At 35.7% G+C, this 26,266-nt stretch overlaps 1 protein-coding gene across 1 annotated transcript in view; it reads left to right on the top strand.

Moving 5' to 3' along the window:
- The window catches only part of CLSTN2 (calsyntenin 2), a 939,093-nt gene that overhangs the window by 711,991 nt on the left and 200,836 nt on the right, over positions 1-26,266 (top strand). Inside the window, exons 3-5 of the mRNA XM_074301665.1 lie at positions 11,418-11,613; positions 13,906-14,114; positions 22,025-22,174. Coding sequence (XP_074157766.1) covers positions 11,418-11,613; positions 13,906-14,114; positions 22,025-22,174 — 555 coding nt within the window. The remainder of the gene's footprint in view (positions 1-11,417; positions 11,614-13,905; positions 14,115-22,024; positions 22,175-26,266) is intronic.

Consider the following 26,266-nt stretch of genomic DNA (forward strand, 5'->3'; position numbering starts at 1 on the left):
ACAGCCAGAGCCTCATTTTGACCATTACTAACTTGTATGCAGCTCTTTCTTTACATCATAATACCAGCCTTTGCTACATAATCCCAGAACTGTCCTTTAACGAGGGACATAGTAAAATTTCAGTGGTAAAGATTTGTCTTCACCTATTCTATAGCATGATATGGTTGGAAATATATTTACATTCAAATTCTGACATTTACTAATTTTGTGTGGCTATGGAATATTTAGTCTCTCTGTACCTTTATTTCCTCATTTCCACTTCACAAAGTTATTGTTTTATAAACCTTGAAATGTTTATTGTGACTGGAGAGGGTGCTCTTCTCTGTTTGCGGGTCTACTTAACAGTAAAGAATAGGGTATGTGTCATCAAATTCTCAGTCCCACCTTCCTTGTATACCAACCACCCATAAAACATTTCTGTTTAACTGGCAAAGTCCTGAACCAATCCCTGGCTCTCAATGAGCAATCTGCCCTTCATTACCTGGTTACATCTTTTTTTGTGAGTTGTTACTACTTTTTGTTTTTTTTAAATCTACTCCAGGGGTTCTTAATTTTTTTATGTACGTAATTAGACCCTTTGCCAATTTGATGAAATCTAAGAATCTCTGCTCAGAATGAGGTTTTAAAATGCATAAAATTAATTACATAGGAAACAAATCATATTGAAATAGTTGTCAAGATATTAAAAAATAAATTTTTGGATCTCCTGAAATCTATTCTTGGACTCCAGGTTAGAAGCCCTGGTCTATGGGCTAGTATGGATTATTCAAACAAATCAAGGCTGAGATAACCCAGCTTACTTTAGGATAAAACTCCTTTCCTCATGCCTTACTTAGTTATGTGCATGTGTTTGTAACTGGATATTTATTCAGACTATTACAAATTAATACAAGCATGTAGATCAATGTGTCTTCCACCTCATCTTGTTCTGGTGGGGATCTCTGATGCTACTTGCTCTGAAATTCTAAGGAGGGAAGCTAGGTACTACATAATATAAATGTCAATTATTATTATTTCCCAACTATTAGGCTTCCCTTCAACTAAATTCCATATGCCTCATGCTGAACTAAGTTCCTCCCATTAAAAAACAAATTCAATTAAAAAGAAAACATTTGTTAAAGGTCTATCATGTATAAAGGGTTATGCTACATATTAGAAGAAAGCAAATCAGATACAGTCTCTTTGATTACAATATAATGGGACTCCACAATAGATATACAGGTGTCCATAATTCAAAAAGAAGCATGGGAAGTACATTGAAGAGGTATAAACAAATCATTCTTTTGAGAACAGAGGAAGGAAAGATACTGACTACAATTTATTTGTTTTGAGAATTGGTGACTATGAATGGTAATCTTTGACCCCACATCAATGCTGTTCATCATCTAGCCCCAGCAGTTTCATCTTTTAGGAAGTCTTTATATTTCCTCAAGAGTCCACTTTCCATTTATAGGTAGCTTAGGGACAAAATAGGTTATAAATTTAATTTCTCTGGTATCTTATTCAATCAAGAAATACCCATTTGTTTTCCTCTCATAATGAAAGGCAGCATGGTGTAGGGGATAAGATTGCTTTACTTGAATTCAGAAATAAAGGGTTGAATTCCTACCTCTGACATTTACTAGTAGTAACCATGGGTACTTGTAGTGACCCGTAGGCAAACCACTTAACAAGTTTTACTTTTATTTTCCTCATATATAAAAATATAGTACTGGATTCTATAATTAATTTTTAGATCCCTTCCAATTCTCAATCTAATATTTTATAAGAAGTTAGGTGGTATAGTTGGACCTAAAGTCAGGAAAACTTTGAGTTCAAATTAAACATCAGACATGTATTGACTGTGAGACCCTGTGCAAGTCACTTTACCTCTGTCTACCTCAGTTTCTGTATCTGCAAAATAGAAATAATAATAGCACTTCCCTTCTAGTATTGTTTTGAGGTTAAGATGAGATATTTTTTGCAAAGCACTTTGTGAATCTTATAGGGCTAAAAATACTAGTTGTTCTTTTTCTTATTTTTATTCTCACTCTTATTTGTATAAGTCTCTCTTCTGTCCACTCATAAGGCCACCATTCAGATCTGAAATGAACACATAAGGTAGTCCATTTTAATTTTGTCCTTTCAAAGGTAGAATTATAAAATAATAGATAGCCAAGTAACTATGGATCTCATACACAATAAATTCTTCAAATTTTCAAATTGAGTTTAATGCGTACCTATTGAAACTGTATCCCAAAATCTATAAGCTACTCTCCTGGGATTTGTTAGCCCTTTTAGTAGAGTAATTCATATAGATTAGCTTAAGAATTATAAACATTCTCCCTAAGTCCTTATTTGAATACCAGTTTCTCTCCATTTGAGATTGTTATTCTAAGACATGTATGTTTCAAAGATCCTAAGAAAATCAACAATCCCCAAGAATTCATGTATTCAAGTATGATTCTGTGCATCTCAGTTTGATGACCCTGAAAATTTTAGCATCTGTATTTCCTTTATCCTGCTATGTGGCATGGGCTTGTGAATGACTAAAGAGGAATTAAACTTACTTTAACTCAAATCCCTGAATCACTCTAATCCTGACTTTCCTTATCTTAAAATGAGGGAGCTAAACATGATCTACAAAGTCCCTTTCAAATTAAATATTATACAAGTCTAAAAATATTTTTGGTTCTATTTATAGACTAAACAGTTGGATATTGAGGTCCCATTGGCCTAAGAATTTGAATGGTACCACATATACAATGCAGGGATGATTCAACCACTATGGGAAAACAGTTGATTATACTAATATTTCTATCAGGTTATTTGATATTCCAGAGAACAGAAAGGAAAATGATATTGAGTGATCTGTTATCTATATTAACCTACCTTGGATGCAAACATGGGTGAAAAAGAACATTTGATGAGAATAAGTTGTTTACAACAGGCCAGAACAATTAAGATATCTTTTGGTAGAGGTATGGTTGTGTGTGTGTGCATGTGTATAAAATTATATAATTAACCAAAAAAAGCTTCATAGATACAGACTGGCAGAGATATAACTATAAAAAAACAAGGGGGGAAATCTGGGAGATTTAGTAGACCGAAAGGACAATATGAATCAACAGTGGAGTGTAGCAGACCAAACAAGCTCTTGGATGACATTATTAGATGCATAGTATCTAGAATGAAAGAAGTAACTATTTTATATTTTCTATCCTGATGAAAAAATATCTGGAGGACTGCACTCATTTATGGGAATCTTATTTTCAAAAGGATATAGATAGTCTGGAGTGTGTATCAGTGGAAGAGTAAACAGGATCATGAGAAAATTGAAAAAAAAAAGGAAAATAAGATCGTTTGAAGGAACTATGATTGTTTATCCAGGAGAACAGAACTTAAGGACATCTTTCCATATTCAAATGATTTGTTATAACAAAATTCTTAACCATGAAAGGTGTTCAAGAATGAAATAAACCTCCTTTGAAAGGAGTTAGTCCTTCTCACTGAGTCTTCAGGTAGATTCTCAATGTCTATTTGTCAGCAGTATTGCAAAGAAAATTTTTTAAAGTTACACATGGAACTAGATGGTCTCTGAAGTCTCTTCAGGATAATTCTCTAAGTAGATTGGTTGCCAGTAGGTTACATAGTGTAGCAACCATTGTGTCTGATCCAAGCCCCTCTCTCTATTGATGATATTATCTTACTACAAATACAGAATTTATAGGTATCCCTTTCAATCTAGGCCCCTGTAGGTCTAATGTACAGATTCTTCAAGAATCAGAACTAAGAACTTATAGTTAGATTCACCAAAATACTGCTGTCTGAATTGCACCAGGTAGGAGAGAAGGAGCTTTCCCATTTCCATTCCTAAGAAAAGGATTCTATCATCAATGTAACACAGGGTTTATGTCATGTTAAGGATGGTGTGTGATAATCTACTAAATGACTAACTTTGAACCAGCGAAGGTCTTCTACGATGGGAGAAAATGCCTCAAAAACTTTAATATCTTTTTTTTTGGAAAACAGAAGAACAAAGTGTCTTCTTCAAGATCAGAAAAACAGCTTATATTTGACTTCAAGACCTACATCTCCTAACCTATTAGTTTTTCTAGTAGATTGTATTACCACTTCAGCATATGTAATTACTTTTCAAAGCCCAATTCAAATCATAACTATTCACTGAGACCATCCTTGATCACCCAAACCCAGAGTGATTTCTTCCTCCCTTGATTTCTTCTAACACTAACTACACCACTAATTTTTTTCTTGATATAGATTGCATTGTATAAGTTTTTCACGACTTTTCTAAGACCTTTAATACCTCATAGGAATCAAAGAGCCAAATTAGAATTCTGTCATCATAGCAGACTTGAATTTCTATCCAGAATTTCTCTAGTTCTCTTTATCCCAGATTTTTTTAAAATGAGAAATTATTATTCTGTCTCCTCAGTAATGAGTATAATGAAAAAAATAATCTCTACCTCTACTCATAATTTTAAGTAGACTTCCTCCCCTCTACTTTCAAAATACAAACTCTCTCAAAGGTTAGTCAACAACTTAGGGGGGACAGAAATAATCTATAGATTATATAATTATATATATATATATATATAAATACAATGCTTCTCATATATAATATATAATCAATATGAAGAGACACATAGATTATTTAATATATTGATAATATATATTATATAATCTATAGATTATATAATCCTCATACTTCCCCCCCCCCCAGGCTGGGTTTAAGTGACTTGCCCAGGGTCACACAGCTAGGAAGTGTTAAGTGTCTGAGACCAGATTTGAACTCGGGTAATCCTCATACTGATGTCAACTTTCATCTAACAACATTCTTGCCTTTTCTACTTAAAAAACACTGGCTTTTGTCAGCTACTTCTAATAGAAGCAAAAGTAACAGCTAAAACTATCCTTCTAAAGCAGAAGTTGAGTGAGGTTGGGGGATAGCTTTCAGGCCTATGAATGTGGGTAGGGAAAAATACATCTTTATTTTCACAAATTTAGCATTTACTTTCAATGGAAATTTTGACAATAAAGTATTACTCTGAGAAGGATTAGTAGACCTCACCAAATTGCTAAAGTGGAGTTTCCTCTTACTTCTATAAAATATTTGGTTCAGCAATTGGACAGCTCCATGTCTTTTCTGCACCACCTAAGTCTCCAACCATCCTCTTTGTTTTGACTCTTATGGCTCCTACTTTTGGTTTTATGAAATCGTTTAAATTTATATTAGGGAGAGGGAGCCTATAGGAGTGCTACTTCTCTCTCCCTTATCCTCCCCCCCCAAACCTGGCAGGGCTCAGGTCCACTGATTGTCCCCAGATTTTGACTCAGTTTAAATGTCATCTGCTCTATACTGTGTGAGATCTTAGGCAATGCAAGATTATTTTCTCATCTGTAAAAATGAAGGTAAATTATCTCTAAAGACCCTTCTAGCTCTAAGGCTATGATGCTATGATCCCTTATTTATACTCCCTTGATAACAAACCCTCTATGAAGCTGAAGTGTGGAGTCAATTACCATTTCCTTGCAATACATAAACTCAGCAATCAAGGAAAGAGCCAAAAAAAGCCATGAAATTCTTATGTTCCCAAAGGACTCTTAAGATTTTAAGTTTCCAAAAGTGATGCTAGATATGCCATATTCCCATAAGGCAGAAATGCAAACTAAATCCTAATGATGATTCTATATTGCATCTACATGTGAATTAGATCATAATCACTTTAGAAGCAAAGAATATGTTTTATTTATCTTTGTTTCTTCCATAGCAATTAGATTGAATGAACTTTGCCCACATAGTAGGTTCAATAGGTACTTATTGATATGTAGATAAATCTTGTTCTTAGAAATACTATTATTGAGCATAGTAAATGTATATATACAATTTCCAAAATAATGCAATTTCCCCTTGGGGGTGGGAGAAGAATTGCATTTTTTCCCATTGCTTTAAGAAGAAAACAATGTAATGAGTTTAGAGAGATATAATAGACCCACAAGAGGGTTATTTTATCCTGGTATAGGGCACTGGAGAAATGCCTTTCATTCAAAAAGAATTCAGTATTTTGCTTTTATCAGTGGCTAACAAGCAGACAGACACTACCTGCTTTTATATATTTCTAATCAAAACAAGAGACATTATAGATGCAGCTGTGTTGCTAGAAATGAGTTAAATATCTGAAGGAAGCTGAACTGGATAGTGTTCAGGAATATGCTATTCAACTTTCTACTTTCAAAGAGTTTAAGGTGCTTTTTTCTTTTTAAATAAAAGTAATCCTTGAAAGAAAGTATTTTTCCTTATTTTTCCATTTAAAAAAATATAGTACAATTTTCCAACACTGATTTTATTCCAAATTGCATTTATAGACATAGTTTCCTTTCTAATAAGATATTTGCCCATTGCCATTTCTGATACTTTAAAGGGATTACAAATTAATACCTTATAAAAAAGCCATTTGAGTAGAATTTTAAATACTTTCTATGGGTCATAACCAGAAACAGGCTTCACTATTTCCCCAATTTGTGTCTGCTAAGACCAGGCATGGAGCAGAAAAGAGATTATCCACTCTTATCCAGGTGCATGGACCTCTCTAATCTTGAGAAGAAATCCTTGCATAAACTATCTTTCAGCCAATCATAGACTAAGCTCAGATACCTAATGTAATATGACCAGCTGACATGAATTTCTACTTCCTCCACACCTGCAGGTATATATTATGTAAACAGGGAAGTTGCAATCACTGGTCCTCAATGTACAGGAAAAACTTGGTGAACAAGAAAAGCTGTTTATATACAAACTCCTTTGTATACAAACTGGAGTAGGAGCCTAATTATTGGTGATTAAAACTTGGAACTGCTAGGGACCCACATAAAATATGTTTCAGACAGTGAAAGAGACATAATTATGAATATTTCTATTCCACAGGAACAGGAATATAATAAACTTTCAATTATCTGCTAATGGGTTCTCATCCTTACGACTTCAATGGCATTTCACATTTGTAAAGTGCTGCTTACTTTGAAGATTGGCGCTGTGGTCCCTTGTGTACTACCTAGCTGTTGCCTGCTGCCATCCCCTACATCCAATTTGAAAACTTCTGAGCTAGGTACAGGAGGGTCCAATTGTCAGTATTAAAGTCATAACCTGGGAACTCTATTTCCATTATGGGAAATAAGGTTGGGATATAGAAGGTCATTCAATACTCAGGATTTCACCACTGGTCTCATCCCTGACCTTCCTTCCAAGTCCCAGGCTTTGTAATTCTGATTCTTAAAGGAACTCTAATTCTATCACTACTGAGTGGGTGGAAATTTCTTGTTAAAGCCTTTCTTCCAGTCTTTCTTGTTCTTCCCCTCTTTTATTCTCCTCATCTTTCCTCTCTCTCTCTCTCTCTCTCTCTCTCTCTCTCTCTCTCTCTCTCTCTCTCTCTCTCTCTCTCTCTCTCTCTCTCTCTCTCTCTCTCTCTCTCTCTCTCTCTCTCTCTTTCTCTCTCTCTCTCCCTCCTTCCTCATTTTCCTTTCTTCCTTAATTCCTTTCAGAATTTAAAAATACTTTGGTTATGACTAGATATTTCCATCTGAAAATTACCCACATCTTTTTTATTTTAACTTAGCTCATGAAAGAGAAATAAAGTGATTGATCTGGGAGTCATTGTGACACTTGCATTTCTAAGAATCCCAGAGAATAACTATGGACATATTCATTAGTCATATTCATGAGCTACCATTGATCTTGGGAAGGGAAGCACGAGTCAAGCACTTTAGAAGTTCATTACTACATTCCAAACTAAATTCACAGCAGAAATTAAACTTGTGGATCAGATTAAACTCTTTTATCTCCATGAATACAGATTTTCCCCCTGAACCTCTGAAAATATTGTTATGCCAAGATGTTAATAGAGAAATGTAGAATAGTCTGGATGGGTAGGAGACTTAATTGAAAATAGCTTCTCATTTGGGCCTATGTTATAATCATTCAATCTTGTCTATTTTGGAATGAGGTGCCTTTGAGGAAATACCAGAGTTATATGATGTAAAAACATATTGTTCATGATTAAATTGTGGATCAATGAAATAATAAAAACAAAAGCCTGAAGTTAAGATTGCTATTGATTGTTCATCTTTAAGTGAGGAATTATTTCCCTAAGTGACTGGTAAATCAGAATAGATCCATCTCAGGTGCGGGATTCTATTGTTCTTGAGAATCTGTTCTGCATACTTGCAAATAATGGGTGAAATTTTTTAGTTCACAATCTTGGAAATTCTATATTTCATACATTTAAAAAAGTATCATACGTATCAAAAGTAAAGAACACTTTTCCCCTGGCTTACATCCCACTCTTTCAATAATCCTGGATCTCTTCTAATTTTAGTGGAACAGAAGTAATATAATTGTGCATAAGGTGGGCTATTGTTAGGTCCATATAATGTGGCAAGCATATGGTTATAGATGAATTGGAAAAGATTTTTGGAGGTCAGTCTAATTGAACTCTGTTATTTGCAGATGGAGCTAAATGACTTTACCAAGATAACATATAGCAAGTGAAAGAACCAGGATTTAACACCAGATCCTCTTATACCAAAGCTAGCAAATACTTCCAGAAAATGGAAGAAGAATAGATGAAAATAAAAATGCCTACTTAAGTAGAAACCAATCTAAGAATCAGGAAATCTGGATTCCTGCCACAATGCCACAACTCACTATGTAATCTTTGGCATGGGTTTAGTCTGAAGAATAAGAGGTTGGACTAGATGATCTCTAAGGACAATATCATTTCTAAAACTCTATGTTTTTAGGTTGCTGAGTAAATGTGATTAGGTACTATGTATTATATTTATTTCCTTTCTTTTCAGGAAAAGGCATTATAGAATAATGGAGCTAGACTCAGATGAGAGTTCTTGCTTAAGCTTCTTGTTGTTGTTGTTGTTGAAGGGGGAGGGTAACTGTTCTCTTACTAAAACTGATCTCTTCAAGAAACTGTATTTCCTTTTGATCTGTGATCCCTTTCAGAGTCTCAGCCCCTCCTGGGGAAGGCATATCCCCCCAGATAAGTCATCTTTCCAGGATGCCAGAGCCTTTGATTCAATTAGAGATCCTGGTCAAAAAGTGCCTCTTTAAAGTGTTGTTAATTCTAATAGATCTGGGCTGAAAACTGATAAGAATCTAAGCCTGGGAACGTTGGTTCCAGAAGCCTCAAGACTCCTTAAAAAGTGCAGTATCTGGACTAGCTCCTTACAGATGGCCCATGCACTTTGCTAGGACCTTGCACGTTGATTCTCTCAGCGTAAAACTCCATTTCCCTCAAAGGTCTTTGCCGCTATAGAAGTCAGTCTCTTGGCAAACTGATTTCTATCTGACAAACTTTCATTTTGCAACTAATAATTCGGGAATAAGTAAATCTTTCACTTTAAACCTATAGCTGATTAAAGGAATATTTTAACAATTCTCTTATTGCCACTAACCTAGTGACCACCAAGAATTGTGAGCATTCAAACCTCATCAGTTGTTGTTATTTTTTTCAGTCATATCTAACTCTTTGTGATTCCATTTGGTGGTTTGTTAGAAAAGATACTGGAATGGTTTGCCATTTTTCTTCTCTAACTCATTTTACATATGAGGAAACTGAGGCAAACAGAGTTAAGTGGTTTACCCAGGGTCACAAGCCATTAAGTATCTGAAGTTAGAATTTGATTCTGGAAAATGACTCTTTCAGACCCAGCACTCCATCTATTTTGCCACCTAGCTGCCTTTCTTGCTTCAGTTACATACTGGCTATGACCATGAGCAATCCACTTAGCCTGCCTTTGCCTCCATTTCTTTGGGATAATACTTACAAGACCTACTTCAAGACTTACTGCTGTAATTATCATCACTATGTACACTGTCGCTGTAAAAGGTGCTCAAGTAAGATTTGTTGTCTGATTGATGGATGTTAATGAAATAAACATTCTCACCACTTTAGCATTTCCACAGGGAAAATTACTTAAGCCAGGCATAAATCATGCTGAGAAGGAGGAATGCACCTATTTAGCAACAATGCGTGTGTAAAGTTCTTAATGAAACAGAGCATTGGGACTGAAAAAGCTAAGGAGGCATTATGATATGGAGGAAAGAAATTTAATGTAGGAAGCAAAGGACCCCAACTCATCTTGCCTCGAGGGTTCCTAGATTTTAAGAAAGTCATTTTATAAACTTGGGTTTCCCTTTCTTCAATTGTAAAATGAAACGATTGAAGCAGATGATCTCCTAGATCTCTTCCAGTTATAAAACTATGATTCTACATTTTCTAAACTACTAGAGGACTGATCAGCACAGAGGGACAGGACCTCATTTTGACTCAAAGCTTTACTTTAATGCCCAAAGGAGAAAATGCACTTCCAAATTCTGTCTGACTTAGTCAGGAAATAGAAGGATAGATAAAGTAAAATACTTTAGAGGGGAAAGGATGTAAGGAAAAGGTAGGTAAAAACAAGAATTAGGGCTTATATTCATAGCTAAGAAAACTTCTGCTGCTTTAAGACAAACAAAAACTATCCCCTATAGAGATAAATTTAAAAGCTACATTCATTTCTCATATTTCTTTCCACAGTGCCTCTTTCCATAGGGGTCAAGTTCCTGATCTTCTGTGGGCTTCAGTTTCCTTGATTTCTATAAAATCAGTGAGGAAGAGAAGATGGTTTTAAGATCCAGCCAAGATTCTAAGCTCTCAATTAAAATAATACTATTTTTAAAAGAATTCATTCATTTGTACATATCCATTAAAAATTCTGAATTTGTTCTGAGTTTACAAATATAGTCAGTTGCTAAACACAGTCATGTTGTTGAGGTTGGTTAGGGGTACCCCAAAAGTTTTGGGATCACAGGCCAGTGTTGCAAAGTATCTCAAAAGAATTTGAGGGCTTAAACCCATCTCCTTGGCCAAAGGCAAAGTTTTATTGTAATAATAACACCATTACAAGCTAACTGAATTGTAAGGGAATTCAGTAGAGAAACAGAAACAAGGAGACACATTTATCCAGCTTGTTTTTCCATTGATATGCTTATTCTAGGTAGGAAGAAATTTGGTTCTCATTGATCAAATTATTACTGATCAGATTATCAGCCAGCGATGAATTGAGGGGTGGTCTTACTTCATTATTGTCTCAGGAGTTTGATCTGTGGAACTATCCTGAAGCCAGAAGCTTTTTGACTAAAGAGTGGTCTCAGAAATCAGATAGATTTGTCAGAACAATAGCATTCCTAGGTTGGGTGTGTGTGTGGCAGGACAAAGCCAGAGGACTTTGGAATCAGATAGATTGTTAGAACAGAAGCCCCCCTAAAATCAAGGGACCACAAAATCATATTACATCAATTTCAGGGGATTCTAAGTTGACTCTCCCTAGTATTTTCTTACATGTATATATTTTTTACCTTGCAGGTGAAATTTGTGCTTTTAAAATCCATGGTCAAGAAATGCCCTTTGAAGCTGTAGTCTTAAATAAGACATCCGGAGAAGGTCGGCTCCGAGCAAAAAGCCCAATTGACTGTGAACTCCAGAAGGAGTACACATTCATCATCCAGGCCTATGACTGTGGGGCGGGACCTCACGAAACCAACTGGAAGAAATCTCACAAGTGAGTCACAAAAACAATTCCCTACTCCCTGAATCAAAGCTGTGACTATTGCATGTGTTAATAACAGTTCAGGCTGAAGGGCTGCTTTGATGCTTAGTGAATAGTAAGGAAATGAATACAGAATGTTATATCCTCTAAAAATGATAACTTATTTGGGGGTACCTTTCATTTTAGAAAAATAACTTTACTTATACAGAATTACAAATACCCAGACTTTCCCAGTTTCACTTATTCTTTGGTATATGTTCCAAAGGTTTTGATAATGTTTCTTATTGGTAAGGTAGAGGAAACCTATTCTCTGAAAGTATCTTTCTTGCTTTATCTCATGGAAAAAAAATATGCTAAAAATACATTATATAATTGTGGAAATATATATAGAAGAACTGTATATGCTTAACATACATTGGGTTACTTACTGTCTAGGTGAGGGGGCTAGGGGAAGAGAGGGAGAAAAAAACTGGAACACAAGGTTTTGTAAGGGTAAATGTTGAAAATCATCTATGCATGTGTTTTGAAAATAAAAAAAAAGTTTTATATAAATAAATTTGTGGCCTTGATGTACAAAAGGTTTTTTTTTTAATCTATAATTTACAGGGAAAACAGAGGGAAAAAATAAAGCCATCACAAGTAGGAAAAAAATAAAAATATATCATAAAAACTCAGTAGAAATTGTTGCTATAAAAATTAATTGATGAGAATAATGAGGAATAAATACAAAAAAAAAATAAAGAGTTTGTGTCTCATTTCCCATTTCATCTTGGGTGACTTCCACTTTTAAAGATCACCTTGAAGTTAGTCAATGAGTAAACATTTACTACACAACCAAAATGTTCCAAGCACCATGCAAAGTGTAGGGATATAAATGTGAAAAAAATTGCCTCTAAGCTTACAACCTAATGAGGGAAAACAATACACAAAAATAGCTGGAAAGTAGGGATAGTGCAGAACTAGGGAAGACACCTGAGATAGCCCAGGCAATAAATTCAAGACAGCCAAGGTGTTGGTAATTTATGAAGCATTTCTTACCAGCCAGGACCTAGATGGATTCAGTAGAGTAGCGTCCTGAACAGAAGTAGGGACAGGTTTATAAGCACTCTGGTTCAGTCTTACAGGGGGAAAACATAGGGGCTTACAGGATGTAAGGAGAATACACAATGGCAGATGTTTGACATAGATTATTTAGAATAGATCAGGGTTATCGAACTTTGTTCCTTATGGAATAAATAAGCAAACACCTCGGTAGGGCAAAGCATTTCTCTTAATCTAGCTGAGCAAACATTTCCCTGTGAGCCCGAGGCCCTAAGACTGTGGAGGAGGGGAGGCCAATCCTTTGTCCATTTCAATACCCAACTTGGAGAAATAATGGAAAAGTCAGAAAATTCCAAAGTAGTACAGTCAGGTGAAAAATGAAGAAACTTTCTGAGTTGAGCTCCTTTCTTAAGTGCAGTGTCCAATAAAAGGGACAATAAGTAGTGATGAAGTGGAGTCACAAGCAGAGATCTTGCAGAATGATGAAGTTTTTCCCATAACAAGCTTCCTGGGACACAGTAGAAAAGTTAGAGAAGTCCCTAAGTAGTGCAGTGAGGTGAACATCAATGTTCCACATTGTGATGCCTGGTGACATTCCCAACCCACCCACTCCAATTTTGTATTTCTGCTGTTAGTAGGAAAAGTAAAGACTCATGTCATATTTTAGAAAGGACTCTATATATCAATTACATAGTTTGTGATCCAACTTTAATACTGGATTACTTCCTTCCCCTGCTTGTGGTTGTACTCAACCCAGGGTGAGTCTATGATCCTCTTCATAGGACCCCCAGAACCTACCAATAAAACTCAGTGCTCAGAACAGGTTGGAACTATGATAAATCTGACCTAAAGAAATGACTACAGTAAACTGATCAAACAAAAAGCGTAGTCCTGCTGGAAATGATGAAGTAGTGACTTAGTAGGGGTTGTCATGTGGCAAAAGACTTAGACTTAGCCTCCAAAATACAGTTCTAAGAACAGATAAAAGTAAAAGGATAGATTTTTGCTCGATAAAAGAACAACTTCCTACCAATTAGAACCAATCCAAAATAGTATGGGCTACCTTCATTGATAGTGAATTTCCTTTTATAAAAGTGTTCAACTAAAGGCTGGATGATAACTTATTTGAGTTGTTGAATTAGAGGTTGGACCTGAGAATTTCTGAGATTCCTTCCAATTTATAGATTTTTCAGACTTAACTGTGTTTTTTGTTTGTTTGTTTTTTGCCCATTCGCTCCATCTCTTCTTTTTATGTGTTTTTAGGGCGGTGGTCCACATCCAGGTGAAGGACGTGAATGAGTTTGCACCAACTTTTAAGGAGACAATATATAAGGCTGTGGTGACAGAGGGAAAAATCTATGACAGCATTTTGCAAGTGGAAGCCATAGATGAAGACTGTTCTCCCCAGTATAGCCAAATATGCAATTATGAAATTGTCACAAGTGATGTGCCTTTTGCTATTGATAGAAATGGTAAGTGCTTTTTAAAGGAAAAACTTGGACAAAACCAAGTACCAGAATTCTAAAATATAGATTATGTGGATGTAATAATATGGGCCTACAAATGTGCCCTATGATGCCAGGGTCTTTTCCTTCCTCATTCTTAGTTCCTGATCCTTAGTTCCAGAGAAGAATTACATTCATGTTTTTAGCCATGTCTCAAAAATGATTTCAAACTCAGTAAAGTCTTGGTCCTGAAATAAAGAAGGCTGAAAAGCTAAATAACATACGGAGACTTTATTCATACAAGGCTGGACATCTTGGTGCTTGCAAGGATTTAGACATTTAAAGTCAACCAGAATTTTGACTGAAAGTATTTATCAGCTTTTATACAGAAATGTAACAATTAAAGAACTTCCCTAAGATTTTAATTTTGGCAAATGTCAGCTGTACTTTACCTGCTGCTGTGGTTTCTAGAGGCAATAGGAAATGCTCTGGATTAGAGTTAATAACTCAGATTTTAAATCCAAGTTCTAACCCTAACTATATAACCCTTGGACAAGTAATGTACCCCCATCTGTTCTCAAGTTTCTTGTCTATTAGATGAGGAACAGGACTAAATGACCTGTGATTTCCTTCTAATTCTAATCTATTTTCCTTTGATCTATACATGCCCCTTGTTTTTGGCAAAAACAAACAAAGAAATTTTATCTTCTAAATCAAAAAAGTTTCCCTGGAGTCCAGTGAAAATTCCACTTTCAGTTCTAAGTGATGAGTTTTGGAAAGCAATTTTTATCAGAGGGATAGTAAGGAGATATTTCCTTTCATTGTTAATTTTTAAATACTCATTTTTGGAAAACATAGCAGAATCTCATACAATTCAGTTTGATCCAGGCACTAGTATAGGTATCTTAATATTTCATCATTAACTATTATGATCGGAACCTATTATCTGCCGATGATGATGATGATGATAAATAACATCTCTATGTAAGGCTTTCAAAGGACCTTACAAATTATTTTCTTCATAACTCCATGAATTACATACTGTTATTTACATCCTTTGTGAGGGAAACCTGAGTCTGAGAGAGACAAATAATGCATCCAAGGTCATACATCTAATAAGTGAGTGAAGCAGGATTCAAATCCAAGTCTTCCTTATGTCAATTTCAGCACTCTGTCTGCCAATTGGCTGATTTTCCTTTGTTTTTTGGAAGACCTAAGAAGACATGATCCTTGTTTTAAGGGACCTCATAATCTGATTTGGGGAAACAAGTCTAATATCCAGAAAATAGAAAACAATGTGCTATAATACAAATAAGTTCAAAAATTAGAGAAGGGAAAGCAAGGTATTGGTAGTAAGTGGATCAAGGCTAAAATAATGAGTATATCCAATAAGCCGACTAATACTTTTGCTCCTCAAAAGCAGCTTATCTTCTGGGGCCTCAATGTTTGGCCAGAAAAAAAAATGGACTAAACTTTTCACCTCTGTGATGCTATTTGCTTGGCTAAGTGGTCCATAGTGGAAAGACATCTCAACTTTGCTCCTTCTAAGATAAGTGACTCAAGATTGCATTTGTGTTGAGTCTTCAAGATCCTGCTCTTGGCCAAGTTCTTCCCCTCTGCAAACTGAGTGCTGGATAATTGCAGACCCATCAGAGCTGATATGCAAATTCCTTTATCAGAGAGGCTTACTGTCCCAACTGAGAAGGATAATTACTCACCTTTGATGAGCTACTTAAGTAACATATGCCAATTTATTTCCCTGGCTGTCTCATTAAAAGTAAATAATGGTCTTTTTCTAGGCCTCTGCCTTCATCTTTGGTTTATAACATAAGTTGAAATAGATTACTGGCACACTTGGGAAGCATCTGCTGACCATGGTAATGCTCTGACTATGGTCCTCAAACTAATGAAGGAAGAATGTGTGGAAAAAGATGGAGGATCCTCCCATCCTAATGAACACCCAAATTAGTCTTCATTCACTACTTTCACAGCTGACTTTCCTATGTACCTTGAAAAAATGCAAGCAGCATTTATAATCTGGCAGAATATTCAAGGATATTCTGACAAACTTGGGCTCCACCTTGAGAGCCACCATTTTTCAAGGTTAAAAGGCCTTAGAGGATTCAGATAGGAAATTTCATTTTAACTCCAACTTTGAGGTGTTTCAGATTCATAAGTAGATCTCACTTTCTGTTGGGCACATGATTTTGTGATGATTCCTAGAATTGGTTGGAATAAGGAAAATAATGCTGTGGTTAGATCGCAGGTAAGTGAGGTCCCACCATTTGGCCAAAAAAAACCAAAAATTGGACAAAATTTTTACCTATGAGTCCCTGAACACATTTCCTTGGCTTTTAGGTTTCCCAGCAAAGACTAGAAGCACTGGCTATAATAGGTCACCAAACATTTATTAAGCAGCCCAGTATATACCACACCTTGTGGTAATTTTGGTGAATTTAAGTGGGGAAAGCAGAATAGTTCCTGACCATGAGGAGCTTACATTCTAATAGGGAGCTACAATCCATATACAGATAGACAAATCACAGATGTGTGTATGTGTGTGTGTGTGTAAAATTTGTAGAGAAGGCACAAACAATAGGGACAATCAGAAAAGACCTCTTAAATAAGGTGGTACTTGAGGCAGGAGAATGTTCTAGGTATGAAGGACAATCTATGCAAAAATCAAGAAACAAAAAAAAAAGAAAAATAATATAACAACAACGACATCATATAGAGTGGGCAGAGATGATTATTCCTTTCTATGCCTTCATTTTAGAGATGCACAATTTGAAGCTCAGAAAAGTTAAGAAATGTCTTAAGTTGGAAATAGAGCAGAGACCAGAATCCACATCTCATTGTCCTGTAATTTCTTTATTGTATTACAAGATCTCTGCCATAATTAATTTTTTATTTCCTTTATTTTTTATTTTTCCTTCTTTATTTTTTCTTTAATTTTTGAGTTTAAATGATATCATTTTCTTTCTTTCATTCTCTTCCTTCCTTCCTTCCTTCCTTCCTTCCTCCTTCCTTCCTTCCTTCCTTCCTTCCTTCCTTCCTTCCTTCCTTCCCTTCCTTCCTTCCTTCCTTCCTTCCTTCCTTCCTTCCTTCCTTCCTTTCTTCCTTCCTTCCTTCCTTCCTTCCTTTCTTCCTTTCTTCCTTTCTTCCTTCCTTCCTTCCTTCCTTCCTTCCTTCCTTCCTTCCTTCCTTCCTTCCTTCCTTCCTTCCTTCCTTCCTTCCTTCCTTCCTTCCATTCCTTCCTTCCTTCCTTCCTTCCTTCCTTCCTTCCTTCCTTCCTTCCTTCCTTCCTTCCTTTCCTTCTTCCTTTCTTTCTTTCTTTCTTTCTTTCTTATCTTTCTTTCTTTCTTTCTTTCTTTCTTTCTTTCTTTCTTTCTTTCTCTTCTTTCTTTCTTTCTTTCTTTCTTTCTTTCTTTCTTTCTTTCTTTCTTTCTTTCTTTCTTTCTTTCTCTTTCTTTCTTTCTTTCTTCTTTCTTGGCAATTGGAATTAAGTGACTTGCCCAGGGTCACACAGCTAAGAAGTATTATGTGTCTAAGATCAAATTAGAACTCAGGTCCTCCTGACTTCAGGTTTGGTGCTCTATCCACTATATCACCTACCTGCCCCATGATATCACATTTTCAAAGCCTCTCCCCCCCTTTTTTAATTCTAAAAATAGTTTCATCATTATACCAACCTATTCATAGGATGCTTGCTCTAGTCAGATTAAGAGCAGGTTTATCTATTTTGCATTTTAGAGAACCTGTCTTGCAAATCCTTGTAAACTCTATAGTGCTTTGCACACATCATAAACATGTAATAACTGATGGTTTAATGATAGATAAGTTATCTGTCTGTCCTTCCAGAAAGATATGAAATACATCTGAATCATTTTCCCGTTACCATATACCCAATCTCCCTAAGTCAGAGTAGGCTCAGGGACTACTACTCATATAAGGCTATAGTAGGTAATCCTGATCAAAGAAGAGGTCATTTACTTGTCTGGGTGCAAAGGCTCTGCTATAAGAAACAGCATCAGTTTTTAAAAAGCTATCATTTAATTTAAACAACACAGACAGATTTTCTTTGCTTCATAAAGCAAACTGTACATTTGAACTTTACAAAGTTCCAAACCTTAGTTGATCATGATATTGGATATTCTGGTTATTCTCCATTACCTCAAATTTATATATATATATATACACACACACACATATATATATACACATACATATATATGTATGTGTATATATATATGTGTGTGTGTGTGTGTGTGCATATATATATTACATATATATGTATATAAAAGATAATTTTCTCACACCTTAAGTCTTTGTTGTAGGAGGAACTAAATTAGTTTTTCAGACAGTTTCATTTGGATTTATTATGGAACTGTAGTTGCAACAAATTGAGACCAAAGATTCAGTTGTATAATTATCTCTGTACCATATTCAACAATCTGTGTTCTTCTTAAGTCACATAGATAGAATATAGAGGCTACTTCCTTCAAGATGAATATTTCTTAAGTAATTTAACTTCAGAAAGCAGAGAGCTGAACTTTCTATTACAATTCATTTTTCTAGAGAATATTAGGAGACATTTGTTTTTGGTTATCACATTCAGTAACACAGCATTTTGGACCCTATTGAATTTTTCACTTTTAATACACACACAAATATGGCCTCAAAAGCAAGCCTTAAAAACTTTGTGAAATATTAAAAGGATTTATAAAATTCAGCCAGGAAGCTCAAAATATCTTAAATCACTTTCAACTGAACCAACTGTCTTTTAAAAAATACTGAACTATATATTAAAGCAACTGAAAGGGGTTTTTTTTGTTGTTGTTGTTTGAATATAGCCAGTGCTATTTGGAACAAGGAAATTGAATTAATAGAAAAAAATCTGACATTTATATGCCACTTTAAGAATTTAAAAGAGCTTTGCCTACATCATCTCATTTGAGCATCCCAAAGATCCAGTAAGGGAAGGCACTCCTTGTCATTCTTATTTTTCAGATGGGGAAGTTGAGACCTAAAGAAACTAATAAACTTGCCCAAGATAGACATTAGAAATATTTAGAGTTATTTTTGAAACTATTTCTTCCTGATCACAAGACCAGCACTCAACACTTTATACCAGCTGGTTGGCAACACACAGCAGCCAATCCTTAGACATTGATCAGTAAATCCTGGCTTTCTACACATTGAATAATGCCCAAGTAGCATGAATAAGAGTGTATGGCTTCTCGAAGTTCTCCAATTAAAAGCAGGCATCTTGTTAGAGTATAAAAACAATCTGAATTACTTTGAGTAAGTAAGTATTAATGACAGGAAGAGTTCTTCACTCTAGACCCTATGTCATGGTTCTTTATGTCTCTCACACAATTAAACATAATATCATACAAGCAGTGATTATTTTTAAATTTTTAATAGTATTTTATTTTTCCAAATACATGCAAAAAATTTTGAACATTCACCTTTATAAAACCTTGTTCCAGATTTGTTTCCTTCTTTTCCCACCCCTCCAAGACAGCAAGCAAGAAATAGGTTAGACAGGTACAATTCTTCTAAATAAATTTTCATATTCATCATGCTACACAAAATAATCAAATCAAAAGGGAAAAACATGAGAGAAGAAGAAAAAAACAAGTAAACAACAATAAACAACAACAAAAGGTGAAAATATCTTGCTTTGCTGCACATTCAATCTCCATAGTTCTGTCTTTGTGGATGACACTTCCCATCACAAGTCTATTAGAATTGCCTTGAATTACTTCATTGTTAAAAAAGAGCCAAGTCCATCACAGTTGATTATCATATATAATCTTGTTGCTACCGTGTACAATGTTCTCATGGTTCTGTTCACTCAGTGAATAATTTTTTGACACTTGGATCATAGATTTAGAGTTGGAAGGAATCTGTGTCTTCTCTGGTCCAGCTCTCTTATTTATTAGATAATAAAACTGAGGTTTACACGGATTTACAGCTGGAAGAGACTTTAGAGGTAATTTTATCCAGTTCCTTTAATTCCTAGAGGAATGATACAGGGCTGGGCTTAGAGTCAAAGGACCTGAATTCAAATCTCTTTTCTTCTGCTTATGACCTCAGGGATTTTGATCAAGATACTATCTCTTACATCCTCAGTTTCTCCATCTGTAACATGAGAAGGTTGCATTAGATGACCTTTAAATTCCAAAGTAGTAATACTTTGAAGTGAAGGCAGTCATCTTCCTCAGTTCAAGTTTGACCTCAGCCACTTGATAATTGAGTGACCCATGGCAAATCACTTAGTCCTGCTTGCCTCAGTTTCCTTTTCTATAAAATGAGCTGGAGAACAAAATTGTAAATCTCTCCAATATTTTTGCCAAGAAAACCCCAAATGGGGTCCTGAAGAGTTGGACACAACATAAATGACTCAACAATAAAACACGTCAGATAGATAGTAAGTGGCAGAATTGGGATTTAATCTCAGTCCCCTTTAACTCCAAAATCAGCACTTTTTCACCATAGCATAATGGTTCAGATTAATATAGGATTTAAAAAAAAATTTACAGAATACTTTTTTCACAAACTTTGTGAGTTACATAATCCAAGTGTCATTACAATTTGGACACTTAACAAAGAAAACAAGAATTTTTCCATGATCACGTTAAGATTTTATGCATCCTATGAAATAAAATAGTATTACTAACTAATTAATATTATATTCTAATTCAATTGAAATGTCATCCCCTTGTTTTTATGTTATTACATTCTCACAACTTTGATTTATGTGTACATGGCAAATTCAGCAATTACCTTATAATACATATAGTGGATTCTAAAAAAAAAAAAAAAACCCAAATGAGGTCATAAAGAGTTGAACATAACTAAAACAACTGAGCAGCAAATATTGTATTTATCATTTTCCCTCATAAATTTAATGTAATCTCTTTAAAAACAAATGATGCAATGGTGGATTTGGAGTCAAAGGAGCTAAATTCAAAACCTTTCTCTGCCATTTTTTACTTCAACAACATTAGTCAAATTACTTAGTCTGAAAAATGGAGCCTAGGCTGACCTCATTTTACAGATGAAGAAACTGAGAACCATTTTTCTGAAGAAATGATTATTCTTGTATATAGAAGATTTTATCTCAGAATAAAAATAATGGATAAATTGTTCAAAAATAAATGCACACTGGCCATTACCAAGGGACCCTTGAAAACAAGAGCCATATTACAACAGCCACAATAATGTTTTGAAAACATAATTAAAATTATGCTCATTGGTTGTAAAAGACTATTCAGAACATAAAAATGAACCCACTATGAAAAATGACTTGAAAAAGATTTCTCATTCTCCCAAAGAGAGATGTAATGACTTTGTCATCAGGGCAGGGAATCTGTTATCTTATGTAGCTGTCAGAAGGGAGAGGGCATTTTTCTTGCTGATTTAATTTCCCATTTGGGTAGCAAAATGATATCAGAAAATGGCAGTGAACTTTCCTGGGGACCGGGCCTGAGAAATGTGCTCAGAGATAAAGTGGTATTTTCTGTCTCCACATGTTTAAATATATTTCGAAAAAGTCTGCTGCAGGTAAGTTCTGTGCTGGATATGATAGGGATTATAATCATATGTGCATAGGTTTCAGAGGCAGTTTTTCTGGAAGCCAAACAAATATAAATGCCAATTGCTTCTATTTTGGTTTTGCAACTGTGGAACCTCAGGTCAGCAATTACCATAAGGCAGTTATTGAGATTTTTAAGCAGATACTAATTAGAGAAGATACTCATGTGCCATTTTAATTTTTAGACAAAAGGGCCCTATTAAACAGTTTCCTTCTCTTTTGGGGGTAGAAGGAGAGATTTGGCGAAAACAGAAATCATTGTAGATTGCTGATATTGAAGTGATTTTCAGTTTGGGTAAATGTCTTCTTTCTTTATGTTTCTTAATCTGTTCAGGCAATATCAGAAATACGGAGAAACTCAGCTTTGATAGGCAACACCAGTATGAGATCATGGTCACTGCCTTTGACTGTGGCCAAAAACATGCAACAGAAAATGTTTTAGTACAAGTGGATGTGAAACCTGTATGTAAACCTGGCTGGCAAGGTAAGATTGTTTTTTTGTTTGTTTTTTCTCCCATTAAAGGAAATTTGGTCCAACATACAGAAAATCCCAGGTTTTATCTGGGGCACCCAGGTGATGCAGTAAATAGAACACTGGACTTGGAGTCAGGAACCTGCATGTTCAAAAACAGCTTCAGATATTTACTAGCTGTGTGACCTGGGGCAAATCACTTAAATCTGTCTTTCTCAGTCTTTTTATCTGTAAAATGGGGATAATAATAACATTTATATCCTCAAGGTTTTTTGTGAGAATCAAATGAAATAATACTTGTAAACATTTAGCACAATTCCTGGAATGAACTAAGTACTACATAAATGTTAGCTTCTATTTTCATTATTATTAGAAATTTTTATTTATTCTTCACTTCCACCTGTTGGTGCTGTGAATCAGCAAAGCTTAATAAGTGGAAATTGTTGCTTGGAATGCTTTTAAAGATGTGGCTTAGGGAATGGAAACCAATAGAGAGAATGGGGATCCAAGAAGGAGTGAAGTTTATATTTATTTATAGTTAAATTTCTGAGAAGTGGGGAGATATTATAATGTAGACTCCAAGCTATGTCAGCAGAGAGGCTAATACACAGAGAGGAAATTTGTCCTGCCTCCCTACCCTTTCTAGTGAGAAGAAATGGTGTTTGTCACTAGAGTTGTAACTAGAAATTTTTGTGCCCAAGGAAAACACAAAAAGAGCCCCTTCACTTAAGGAGAGTGGGAGGGGCAAAGAAGGAGGCAGGAAATGATTTTACCCTAGCCCTAGACAACAGGTGGTAGCTTTCTACTATAGTTAATTATTCTTGCTATAGTCTAATTTTTTTTTGTTTGTTTGTTTCTAGCTACCAGAATGGCAAGTCTTGTCATAGTATTCTAAATGGAGTGCTCAATAAGTCATGTATTCCCCTGATTCAGAAAGACCATCTTAAGTCTATAATTCACTTTATCTTAGTGGTCCCTTACATAAGGTTGCACATTTTGTTGACCTATATGTAAACTGTTTATTGTAAAATGTGAATTTGACTATGGAGAGGCAGGGAAGAAAAGAGGCAGGAAGGGAGTTGCTCCTGTGGAAGAAGGAGACCAGAATTTAATTCAAGGACATGTTGGGGCTCAAACATAGAAATCAGGGATGTGAAACAGAGAGGGATCCATGGCAGCCTTGTGGAGGTCCAATCCATCCAAGAGGAAAGGGAGGAATACCTGGAAATTGGACATGGACACAGACAGGAGAAGATGAATAAAAAGGATGGAGTGTGAGAGATACACTGTTCCTTATGGTTAAAAGACAGACATTTGAGGCAGGACACTTGAGCAGAGTAAGACAAAGAGCTCCTTGCTCAGTGCTGGACATCTCTAGCCAAGCTCGTACATCTGGGAGCAGCACAATTTTGGCAATTTTTCCAAGTGGTTCGTTCTTCTGCTTTCACTTCCAGGGTTTTTAGTATGTATGGGGGGGGGGGGCTTATAGGAGGGAGAGAAGGAGGGAATAGAAGCCCAGGCCAGGGGGCAGGAGTAAAGAGAAAAAGCATAGACCTGTCTGATAAAGTTAATATACTTTTTTTTGGGAATGTGGATTTCTTTCAGAATGAATTCTTTATATAAAGTCAAATTTGCATTAAATGAGAACAGTCTGTATTACAAAGATATTAAAGAAAAAAGAAAAGGACTCATGCATTAAAACGTATTTATGGAAATTCTTTTTTATTATAATAAAAAACTGAAAACTAAAGAGGCCCCAAGTAGGGAATGGCTGAATAAATTATGACATATGAATGTAATGGGTGGTTTCAGAGACACTTGGGAAGATTTGTATAAATTAAAGCACAATAAAATGAACAGAATCAAGAGAACAATTTACTAAATAACAATATTGTAAAAGCAAACAACTTTGACAGACAAAACAAACAAAACAAAAAATTTTATACATTACAATGACCAAAAGTGATTTCAGAGTCAGATTTTGTTTGACTATGTTGCTGTCAGAGTTTTTCCTTAAATATGATCATAGTTGAAAATTTTAGTGTGGGATTGGCAAAGGACACCATGAAGTATCTGTTTGAAGATATCTTTCTAAATATAGAAATTGAGTTATGAGTAGGGCTCTCATTTTGTAGGTCCTGCCTTTTTTGCCCCACTATCTGTATGGTTTTTTTTTTCAGCTCTTTTTGTCTTTGATCTATAGACAAGAAAGGTCTGTTAGTCATTGGTATTTCCTAGGGATCATAAAACATTGAACTTAAAACATTAGAGCTAGAAAGGACTTTAAAAGTCATGTAATCCAAGAGCTTCATTTTGGAGAATAAAACTAATCCAGAAAAGTAAGATGAATTCCCTGAAAGTCACACAATTGGTGCCAGAGCTAACCCTAAAAAATTTACATGCTACAGGGACTTGACCATTAGGTTGACTTCATTTTTTTCAATCCAATTCAATAAACATTTATTAATTTCCTACTGTACAAGCCAGTGTCAAGTCAACTAGCATTGATTCAGCACTTACTGTATATCAGACTCTGTGACTTGAACTAGGGTTACAAATATGAACAAAAAGAAAGAGACCCTACCTTCAAGGAGTTTATATTCTACTGACTAATTCTAGTAACTCTGGGAGATACACTGGGATAAGGATAAGAAGATAAGTGTAAGTTATGAACCTTGCTTTCATTAGGAAGATGAGACAAACACACAAGAGACAATTAGGGAACAATATAACAATATAACAATACATGAAAGTATGTGATTAAATAAATGCCTAAGTGAATGCTATAGATTGTAAGGGCAGGGATGCCAGAAATAGGAGAGATGGTTGTGATCTAGAATGAAGAGGGAAAAGTTCTTGGGGGAGGAAGAACTGGAAGAGGGTCACAAAAGACAGGTCACATTTGAATAGCTAAGGCATTTCAGGGACAGAGAACAACAGCAGCAAATGCTCAGAAATAGCAATGGGCAAAACATGGCGGTAGGGGTGAAGGAGGACAATGAAGAGACTGTCCAAAGCTGAGGGTTTAATTTTGGAGGTTAGAGATTTAAATTGGATATATGAAGTAGACCCAAATGGTGGAGGGACTTAAATGCCAGGATATGACCTTATTAAACCCCAAGTTCTTCAAAGGCAGCCCTGAGAAGTCCGCATGCGTGTGTCCAGAGTAATTCTTGAGCAAAATGGATCCTCTTCCCAGAGCTAAATCCACATGATGGGCAAGAATAACAAATAAAATATGGCTCGCTAGAACTAGCTCCTGTTCTAAGTAATTTCCCTTTAGGCAGGAAGGAATTATAGTGCCGTTAAAGTGATCCATCACGCTCAGAAGCTGCTTCCAGAGTCTCCGGGAACACTCTGCACTTGTACAGCACGATCATCCAGCCCTCGCCTTATCTGTCCCTCCCCTTCAGGGGAAAAATAAACCTCCCTGTCTCTGGCTGATATCTTCCCAGAAGGAAATAAAAGACCTGGCTCTGAGGCTTGACTCACACCACAAAGACATGTCACCCTGCTCATAATAAAGGAGTTCACATATCTCTGAAGGTGCATTTGTTGTGCTGGGCTAGCCTCATTGCTGAGGATGTTTGTTCTGGGCTCATCAGTTTTCATTAATAGTAATTCCTTATTTTTATAAGTGAGAAGCATCATAGCATAAGGGTGAGCCTTGAAGGCAGGAGCAAGAACCCAGGAACTGCCTCTGACAGAGACTAGTGGAGCAAATCACCTAATTTGTTGGTGCAAGTGCAGTCATGTCACTACCCTATTTAATAAGTTTCAATGGCTCCCTATTACCTCCCAATCAAATAAATCAAATAAAGATTTGTTTGATTTTCAAAGTACTTCACAACCTGCCCCTTTCCTACCTTACCAGTCTGATTCATTTACTCCACTTTATCATTCAGCTTCCTTGCATTTCTTCAGCTATGACACTTTCTTATCACTGGTTGCCCTCCATGCCTTGAATCCCCCCCCCCTCTCTCTGTCTGTCTCTCTGTCTCTCTCTCTCTGTCTCTGTCTCCTCTCTCTCTGTCTCTCTGTCTTTCTCTGTCTCTCTGTCTCTCTCTCTCTCTGTCTCTCTGTCTTTCTCTGTCTCTCTGTCTC

The sequence above is a fragment of the Sminthopsis crassicaudata genome, chromosome 3, assembly GCF_048593235.1.
Source record: "Sminthopsis crassicaudata isolate SCR6 chromosome 3, ASM4859323v1, whole genome shotgun sequence".
Lineage (NCBI taxonomy): Eukaryota > Metazoa > Chordata > Mammalia > Dasyuromorphia > Dasyuridae > Sminthopsis > Sminthopsis crassicaudata.